The sequence below is a fragment of the Nannobrachium achirus genome, assembly GCF_963921795.1.
Source record: "Nannobrachium achirus genome assembly, chromosome: 4".
NCBI classification, from domain to species: domain Eukaryota; kingdom Metazoa; phylum Chordata; class Actinopteri; order Myctophiformes; family Myctophidae; genus Nannobrachium; species Nannobrachium achirus.
The window spans coordinates 41,868,229-41,877,950 of record NC_137813.1 but is presented as its reverse complement, the minus strand read 5'-3'; the positions used below and the strand labels follow the sequence as shown (position 1 = coordinate 41,877,950).

Sequence of the window (9,722 nt, the reverse complement as noted above, 5' to 3'; positions counted from 1 at the left end):
ATTAGTTTCCCCAGCCCTACGTGAAGATATGTTGCAGCCTAGGTTTATGGAGACATTTATGGACTAGACACATTTGGCAATTGCTGGAATTTGGGGACGATGATTAAATTAGAACCACACAAGTCATCCTTTTAACATTGTGTAATTGTACTGCTTTGCAATCTGCAAAGTATTCAACCAATTAGTTATGTGTTGATGTTTGTATATAACTGACAAGTGCCAAAGGCACATTTGTTGTAAATACACTGGTAGGCTTTGAGATGTCACACACATTTGAGAAAACAAACACAATTTACAGAACATTTTTTTTATTTTAGACAAAAGTCAGCTAAAAGCAACCGGCCCAACAGACATCTTAGAACTTTTGGAACTGCTTCTTGGCTCCAGCTGCCTTGGTTACTTTCAGCACGTTGAACCGCACCGTCTTGCTGAGGGGGCGGCACTCTCCAACGATTACGATGTCTCCAACAGTGACGTCCCTGTAGTGGGAAAAGCAGACACCACATTAGAACTTCCATATGGCAGTTTAATCTTAATTGCTAGAGCATGTTGCTCATAACATGTTGCATCAGTATTGCCATTAGGCAGTATCGTCATAGTCGTGTAGACTTGGAAGACCATCGTGAGAAATACATCATCTGCACCAAACTAAAATCCCTGTTCCTGGAAAAGCAGTTACGCGAGACAAGTTGCATATTGCTTGGCTGGCTGTCCTCAACCATCCACAACTTGAATATCAATCTGAACATTATCATCTAATAGATAACAGATGCTAGGGATTACATATGAAAATTTGCTTATGGCTAACTCTGGCTCATTTACATTGATGTGAAAGTTGATTAATGTGCTTTGTCCCTGATAAATAAATCTAACAGACCTACAAAATTAGATTGTCATCAATTACTAGGTTGGGGCAATCTTGAACAAACAGGACTGGGTTTTTTGACATTTCAATTCCATTACCATCTACTAATTAAAGCTTCTCGAAAAAGCTCAAATCGTTCCCAGGTTGATTTATTGCAGGAACCTTTAATGAGGTAGTGTAGGAAATGCCTTGTTGTACCTGAAGGCAGGTGACAGGTGGACAGACATATTCTTGTGCCTCTTCTCAAAGCGGTTGTATTTGCGAATGTAGTGCAGGTAATCACGTCGGATGACAATGGTCCTCTGCATCTTCATTTTGGTCACCACGCCTAACAGATAAGACAGGGAAGCAAAGGTTAATACAACAGCAGATGCTAAATACAACAGCAGATGCTAAAGCCATGCAGATATTAAACAAAAACAGTCAATATAATCAGATATCAGATGTAAGCCATTTACCATGAGGGAGTGGTGTTGTGGCACAATGCCAAGCAACCCTGAAACAGTGGTAAATCAGCCAACAACCCATGACCCTCAACTTCTACCATATAAATGAAAGAAAACAGTTGTAACTAACTTGCAAGGTTATTTAGTTATACAACTGCAACACAACAGTGGGCGGGGTCCATGAGCCAACTCAAGGTTGTTAACTGATTTACCACTGTTTTAAGCCAATCAGAATCCAGTATCTGAACATGTGACCACAAAAAGTGGTAGAAAATGTATTAATCCAACATGGATCAAGGTCTTAAGGCAGGTCTACATCAGTGTTGCCCATTAGGCAGTTGTCGTCAGAACCAAAATGGCTTGGAAGACCATCGTGAGAAAACATCATTTGCAGACCATGGAACAGCAACAGCATCCCTTGTTACTCACCAGAGAGGATACGGCCACGGATGGAGACGTTTCCAGTGAAGGGGCATTTCTTGTCAATATAAGTGCCTTCAATAGCCTGGTGAGAATACAGAAGACACTTTCCTTTAGCCCTTTATATATCTAATTACATTGGTTAATTTAAGATACAAGTTCAAAATAACTGCATCAGCTATGCCCATAGGCAGTGTCGTCAACACCTTACAGGCTTGGAAGACCATCGTGAGATAAACATCATTTGCAGGTTTGAACTATATACAAAATAATCTGACACCACATGTAATAATTTAATACTGCCATAATTTTATTTCATAACTTGATATTACCTCTCTTGGGGTCTTGAAGCCCAGCCCAACATTCTTGTGGTAACGAGGGAGCTTTTCCTTAGCCTCCTTGCCACCTTCAGCGGCCAGAACACGCTTCTTGTTCTGGAAGATTGTGGGCTGCTTCTGGTAAGCCCTCTCGGTCTGTGGAATGACACACATGAGCAATTTTAGGCAAATTGATTTTTAATTGGTCGTGCATGTTCTTAAAAACTTAGAACAAGCTGCATCAGTGTTGCCATTTGGCAGTATCGTCAAAGCCTTGTGGGCTTGGAAGACCATCGTGAGAATACATCATATGCAGTGAAATAAAGCTGCTACGCCAAAATCTCTATTGTGTAAGTTGCATAATTGCTTAGTTGTTTGTACAACATGAAAATATATTTCACAAATATAATACATTCTATAATCAAATTAATCATGGTTTACTTTAAGCTAAAAGTAATGTCTGTTCATTTGTCATTCAACTGCCTTTGGATAAGACCATGCCAGTTCCTAAAGTAAAGTTATTCTGGGGATTTTGTCACACATTTCTACTTTTTTGGGGGGGTCATTTTGAACAACAAACTGCTATGGGTTATAAAATGTAACAGCCTCAGCCTCCACAGCAGGCAGCAAAGGGGTGCTCTCATTGCCTCTCAAGTCAAAGACAATAACACAGCGAAAGGGAGACAGCCTATTAACATGCCAACTCCAAGCCAAATGTTTGCATCGTTTTTGCGGCTTTAACGATGTAGCAGTAAAATCAAACTGGAATTAACACTAACATTTACTCAAATATTCACCGTTACGAGTCACTCTACATAACAAAATGTTCACGTTGACTAGCATCTTCGTTCTAGTCATTAGCCTTCTCGAGAAACCCTAGTTTAATTAGCCATCACGACTAGAGACATTGAGCCACTATTTACACACGTCAAATGATGACAATCACAGCAAAACATTTATTTGGGGGTTGATGCAACGTAACTGACAATAAGTCAATCAATTATTCCAGCAGCTAGACTAACACTAAACACTGGTGGCAGGCTAAGCTTAGCATTGTGGCTAATTTCCTCCATCGCCGGACTGCACGCGGAGTCCCGGTCGCGGACACATGAGGGGAAACTTTAAAGCTTTAGAAAGCTTCAGCGTGTCTAAAAGTCTCTCTGCATTGCATATAAGGAACGTGTAACGATAGAAAAATGTCATTTTGCAGTCAAACTGTGGGGAGACGATGGAAAATAACGAGTAAATGTCGCCACGCCGTTTTCTTGAACCTACTTGTGCGTCCGCCATCTTCGCGTCCCGAGTTGTAAAGAGGCCTGAGAGCGCGCGCGCAGCACGGAAGTGCAGGAGGCGTCGGAAGTGACGTTTGGGCAGTGCTCGAGAGAAATCTCAGCAGTAATATTTATGAGTTTGGTAAATATTGTATTTATGATTTAACCCAGTGGTTCGCAAACACCGATTCGGGACCCATTTGTGGTTCGCGGACACATTTTTATGGGTCCCTTTATTGTTTTGTTTCCTATATTTTGTTTTCATTTGTTATTTTCAAAACATAAAAAAAAAAAACTTTCATGAATTAACAACAATTCAATGATTTTTTCAAAGTAAGTTCATGAATAAATCAATTCAAAAAATCTAAGAAATGCTATAAATTATAAAACAAATGTTTTAAGAAGTAGTGAAAATAGCCGATCTACAAGCGTCGTGTGCCGCGTTGTGAGCTTGTAGATCTGCTATTTTGACTAGTTGTGTTCCGTGCAAACCATCTCTTTTGGGTCTTGAGCTAAAAGGTTTGAGAAACAAATTAACAATTCAATTCAAATGAGCTTTACTGGACATGAGAAAACCACTGGCCTACTGTATCCTGTAACTTGCACAATACGTTCACTCACACAGGCTGTTTCCGCATCCGGTGCAGGACCGGATCTACAAACTACAAAGTGAACTGACCCCAGTGACAGTCTAGCGCTGAACACCTGCGGCCTCCATCTGATCCTCATAAACAAACACTGTGTCACGTGACTTTACGGAAGCGGGCTCCACACACACAGTACACAACATTAACAAGCAGTTCAAGATGGCATCATCAGCGGGAGGAGATGATTCAGGTGGCCGCTTTAAACTTTAAATGTACACATTAACGGCGACACTGACCTGAACGACAATATTAACAAACATGGAATTGTCATTTGAACCAGTGGCGTGTTTTTGAGGTTGCATCGTGTTATATTTGTCAGTTAACATTGTCCTTAGCTTAACTGGCTAGGCTAGCTGGCTACACGTTAGAGTAACGACAACTATTTACATCAAGCTATGTCAGGTTAGCCAGCTAGGACAGATGGCGTATCTGAGTAAGAACGAAACAGACAACAGTGAGTCGTCGTGTTAATGTTACTGTTTGAAGGTTACGTTCATCTGCTATCTAGGCTTGGTTATCTAGATTGTTAGCCAGCTGATATTGGCTAGCCTTTGAAGCTAACGTGGGTTTCCATAGTCTGATCTCTATCTGACTTTGTGTTCATTAAACCTAATATATATCTTTTTCAGGCAGTAAAGGAGATGAGGTGTTAGAACTGGGAACGGTGCTACTAAAGAAGTAAGTAGTGCCATTAGGTCATTATGGTTCAGACGGATTTAAATATCCCAATGAGGACCAAGAATAAGTTGCTGGGATGGCTCAAGGTTGAAGACTGAGCGCACAGCAACTTGGCAATGGGTCTGGTCTTTAAAATACTCAGAGGAACAGTGTCTGTGTATGGTTTACCTGTCAAACTTCTCTAGAGTGAGAGACACCCATAGGCAGGAAACCAAGTGGGAGCTCCTCTGACCTTGTTCCCCCTAAATTCGGCACAAACATTTGGGAAAACACATTATGCCACTAAAATGTGGAATACCCCATTAAAACCTGACCTAAAAACATGTCGTCCTCCTCAAATTACAATCGGACTTTGAGCAATTTATCCCCTGTTAGCTTAGCCCCAGAGAGTCAAACAACACACTCCCTTACTGAGCTCCATTGAATGAGCCCCATGGGAGTGGCATCTATTGCCCCCACCCAATTTCTTTCTGTAAATATAGTTGCTATTGCTTTTAGTCTTGTTGCTGATATGTAATGTATTGTATGTCTTGATGAATTGAGTACAACGGACTACAATGGAAACAAGTGACGCCCCCCCCCCCCCCCCCCCCATTCAATCAATCAAAAGACTCAGAGGCATGGCAGTTAAAAGGCAACATATCAACACTCAATTTCCACTATATAGCCTGTTAGCGGAAAGAATAAATGACTTGGTGTAGCGGTTAGTTCTCCCAAAGGTGAGCACTGTGTCAATCCAAAAAAAAATTGCTCACAGGACGCAAATAGAATTTTTGGAATGGCGCAGTTACAAAATTAGATTCTTAGAAAACTTGCCTGTGGTGAACACACCTCCTGAGGGCATTACAGTGATTTCACTGGACGGACAGGTTGGCTGATAATTCCATTCTGCTTTCTGTGCCACCTTTCTCTTTGCAGACTTTAACAATTAGGCTATGTTGTCACTTGTCATTTAATGAAAACCAATTAAACAAGAACAGCAATTACATTATGAACATTATGAAGTACTTTGATTACTTTTTTTTAGAAGATTTAAGCTTCCACATAAAGTGAATTCATTGTTGTGCCACATCAATCTTTTGAGTTGAGAATCAAACTGTTCCTATATTCTTATTTGTATATAATGCTGCCTTTTGGTTTCCTACTATTCTATCTGAAATAAATAATCAATTCCTAGTTTTAATGGGTTAAGATCAAGGAATTTATCATGCTATTTGACGAAGGCAGGTAGGCTTAACCGTGAACTTATCTATTTACGGAAGAAAGACAATTGAGTAAACTCACCTCTTTCTCACAGTAAGTGCATTATCGATTCCCCACAAAGATGCAGTATTCTATCCTTACTTTGCCATTCATTTCCATCTATCTCTTTGTGGCCTCTTTTGCAGTTTCATTTATGAGCGGGTCTGTCGGCACGGGGACAACCATACAGCTGTGACCAGGGAACAGCTGGGTGGGGGAGAGCTGGTTGACCCAAACCACAAGAAGCTTGGCCAGTGCCTGCAACAGATTGGAGACGAGCTAGATGGAAATGCACAGCTCCAAATGTATGTGACTCCAGTGGAATTCCAAAATTTTGTCTTAATAATGTTCCATGAATTTGAAATTAAATATGAACTTTGAATTTGTTCCATTGGATTTTTCCCCCTTTCCAGGCTGATAGATAGTCCTTCGCTCAAGCCTACAAAGGACGCATTCATAAAAGTTGCCTGTGAGATCTTTTCAGATGGAAAGTTCAGCTGGGGCAGGGTTGTAGCGCTGTTCTACTTTGCCTGTCGCTTGGTCATCAAAGTGAGTAAGATCTCATTCAACCCACTTTTTCCAAAACAGATATTGATAAATAATAATTTTGGAATGACAGGACCTTGACTCTTAAGTCATTTTCTCTCATCCATTCAGGCTCTGGGGTCCCAAGTTCCAGCCATTATTAGAACCATTATTACATGGACCATGGATTACCTACGCGAGAATGTGATTAATTGGATCAGAGAGCAAGGTGGTTGGGTAAGGAACCAAAGAAAAAACATTCAATTTGATACCAACCCTGTTACATCAATGCACTTAATCTCCCCCAGGATATTTTTCATTATATTGTAAGAGCTACTAGCAGGCCATGGATATTTGTTAAATCAGTTAATGACAACTATGTCATTTTTGTGAAATAATGGTCGCAAAGAAATCATCCCACCAGGCTATGGATTGGTTTGCATGTCCCGCTAGGGCTAGGCTTTATGGACTGGAACGGAAAATGTGCGTTTGTATTATTGCTTTATTGATGGTAGTTGTCAGCAATGCTATCTATTCCTCTTTTGATGTTCAGGATGGGATCCGTGCACATTTCGGCACTCCAACCTGGCAAACCGTGGCGGTATTTGCAGCTGGGGCTCTCATGGCTGCGATTGTTATTCGCAAGATATGAGAGGATGAAGAGAAGAAGGGTGGATGCGATGTAAACAGACTGTGGTGAGTCAGGTAACATAGGCGCAAGACAGAGGAAATTATGTGAGGGAAACGCAAGAGACGATTCTGAGGACTAGAGGTGATGGAAGAGTCAGATACAATAAACCACTCGTCTGTTCCACCTTCCGTTCATGTCCAAGAATCAGGAAGTACATTGTCCAACGTCGGTACCTGTGTTCCCCATGCCGCCGAAGACGTGCAGTGCTTGGATGACATGCACTACAGAAGGGTGAAGAGATGGACTGACCCGACCAAGGCACACATTTGAAGTAATTTATTTTTAGTTGGTACAAAACTAGCTCTGGTCCAGAGCGTCAGCTGCACTGACGCTCTGACAGGTAGCTGGCTAAAAGACTAGACCAGGATTTCTGTACCACTACGAGGGCTCAACTTCAGTCAAAATAAACAAAACTACTTCGCTATTCACCTAACCAAAGGTAGTTTTGCGTTGTTGACAGTCTATTCTCCGTGGTGGGAAACCTCTCAGCACCCCACCCACTCTGTAAAATACATTATTTTTGTCATGAAATAAAACGCACCCACCTCGAGCCACCCAGCGGCCACCGCAGACACAACCTGGAAATAATTGGCGGTCGAGTTGGATCGAGTTAGATGTGTTTTATTTCATGACAAAAATAATGTAATTTACAGAGTGGTTGGGGTGTTGAGAGGTTTCCCACTGCGGAGAATAGACTTTCAAAACTACCTTTGGTTAGGTGAGTAGTGAAGTAGTTCTGTTTATTTTGACTGAAGTTGAGCCCTCATAGGGGCTGAGAAATCCTGGTCTAGTCTTTTAGCCAGCCGCCTGTCAGAGCGTAAGTGCAGCTGACGCTCTGGACCAGAGCTAGTACAAAACAGTCACTGCAAACCTATTTTGCTGCCGAGTCCATCATCTACATAGCACTTTCATTCTTTTCAGTTTGTCTCCCATCTTCCAACTCTCCATCCACTTCCTTGTGGTGTCTCTGTGCTATGGTATGCATTTTTGTATGTGTCAGTGATTATTTGCTTTTTGAAAATCTGTGAAGTCTTTGATGGTGAGGTCATGCTGTAAAGACCTTGACATTGGAAAAATATGAATGTTGTGAATGTGATGCAACATTCCTAACTTTCACAAGCTCTTCGGAGTGGATATTGATGGAAATTAAACAAGTTGGAGGATGCACTTTTAGATTATAAAGTGACACATTTTTAAGGATTGGCTGACTACAGATCATCATAGAAAACGATTCTTTACGAAGTGGAATGCTTACCATGAAAGTGCCTCTGATTTTGAAAGTGAGCATTGGTGTATAATTATATGAACCTTTTTACCATGGTATCTCTCCCTCTAGAATCCTTATCAGGCCTTCCAAAGAGTGACCTTTTGATGATGAAACAGGGCAGATCCCTGATGTTTTGTTTTGAGGATCTTTGGCTCAGGAGAGGTTAAGCTCTCCTCTGTGCAAAGATTGCATGACTGCATTATTTTGCAAGGGTTCTTAAAGACTTGTTGTATTTCTGACACAAAAAGCACTGTGCATTATTCACAGATAATTACCTCACTCTAAGCATAGTGTTCAATGTACTGTATTTTTATGTGAGCTTTTCAATCTCAAACTATAATCCTACCTACAACATGGAATTCTTTTTATACATTTTCTTGTTTTTCAGTGCCTTGCTGGTCTTTTTCTTTTTTTTAAACAACCGGTGTACTTCACTTTGATATTCCCAAATTCTCACCTTTTCTATCACATTTGTAAGATACATTTGTTTTGTGAGTCCCCTCAGAAAACCTTTTTGCAGTGACATTTTGTATGTTGTAATACGAAATAAATCCTTTTTATGACTTCTATGAAATGTGTATCATTGTTTGGGTTGTGGAGAAATGAAATCACTTTTAGCAATTTTACTACAAAACCGAGTACAATTATGAATCTTTATTTTATGTCTTTGAACAGAGACATTCTAAAATGATGGGTAATCACTGCTTGTAACCTGGTCTAACTGAATGGCAAGATATGTATTTTTAAGTAATTAAGTTTAGCAAAATGCTTGATGGTTATTACGGATAATCTAAATTCTACAGATTATCTCAAAAGGCAAGTAATCAGGATTTGCATTGCTAAATTGTACAGATGATCCATAATGATAACTGTTAATGCATAATTAGATCATACTAGTCCTGTGCCGGGTGTGTGTGATGAGGGATTGAATGTAGTAGTCTCAAGAAGTAATGTTGGAGAACGCAGAGCGGTGCCCGCTGGGCAGAATAGTCACCATCGATGTCCAGTTGTTGTACAATACCCGTCTGTCTGGCTGGCACTCTTTTATGCCCATATACTGTATGGTGTTCCGTGTCCAGGCCAGTCTGTGATGTCATCTCCAAATTTGGCCACTGTAGTGATGTCAGTTGGGCTTTGTTCATGTCAGTTGGGCATTGTTACCATGGTGGTGACACTGTTTAGTATCCATGATGTCAGCATGCAGACAGGCGGTTACCTTGGCGTCGAAACTGTGTAGTATCAGTGATGTCAGCATGCAGATGGTCAGACAGACAGACTTTCTCTAAATTAATAGTTAGATAACAGGAACCCCATTAGTGGGCATTGAGAATAAACAATTTGACATGAAGACAG

The 9,722-nt window shown here is 40.8% G+C and overlaps 2 protein-coding genes across 2 annotated transcripts; one reads left to right on the top strand and one right to left on the bottom strand.

The window, feature by feature from the left end:
- Window positions 1-291: 291 nt before the first annotated feature.
- On the bottom strand, window positions 292-3,401 carry rps11 (ribosomal protein S11). The gene is made up of 5 exons (XM_080724300.1): window positions 3,324-3,401; window positions 2,064-2,204; window positions 1,741-1,816; window positions 1,064-1,193; window positions 292-479 (listed from the first exon to the last, which is right to left on the bottom strand). The coding sequence occupies exons 1-5, from the start codon at window positions 3,336-3,338 to the stop codon at window positions 356-358; spliced, it is 486 nt and encodes a 161-aa protein (XP_080580426.1). The 5' UTR covers window positions 3,339-3,401; the 3' UTR covers window positions 292-355.
- A 705-nt stretch (window positions 3,402-4,106) lies between these two features.
- LOC308283399 (apoptosis regulator BAX-like) lies at window positions 4,107-8,858 on the top strand. The gene is made up of 6 exons (XM_080723827.1): window positions 4,107-4,156; window positions 4,596-4,644; window positions 6,033-6,191; window positions 6,300-6,435; window positions 6,544-6,648; window positions 6,965-8,858. The coding sequence occupies exons 1-6, from the start codon at window positions 4,126-4,128 to the stop codon at window positions 7,061-7,063; spliced, it is 579 nt and encodes a 192-aa protein (XP_080579953.1). The 5' UTR covers window positions 4,107-4,125; the 3' UTR covers window positions 7,064-8,858.
- The last annotated feature ends 864 nt before the right edge of the window (window positions 8,859-9,722 follow it).

Coding starts and splice junctions, on each gene's coding strand:
- LOC308283399 (XM_080723827.1), top strand. CDS start 4,126: ATGGCATCATCAGCGGGAGGAGATGATTCAG. Junction 4,157..4,595: donor AGCGGGAGGAGATGATTCAG/GTGGCCGCTTTA, acceptor TATCTTTTTCAG/GCAGTAAAGGAGATGAGGTG. Junction 6,649..6,964: donor TCAGAGAGCAAGGTGGTTGG/GTAAGGAACCAA, acceptor TTTGATGTTCAG/GATGGGATCCGTGCACATTT.
- rps11 (XM_080724300.1), bottom strand. Junction 1,194..1,740: donor CCGTGGCCGTATCCTCTCTG/GTGAGTAACAAG, acceptor CTTATCTGTTAG/GCGTGGTGACCAAAATGAAG. Junction 480..1,063: donor CACCTGTCACCTGCCTTCAG/GTACAACAAGGC, acceptor TTCCCACTACAG/GGACGTCACTGTTGGAGACA.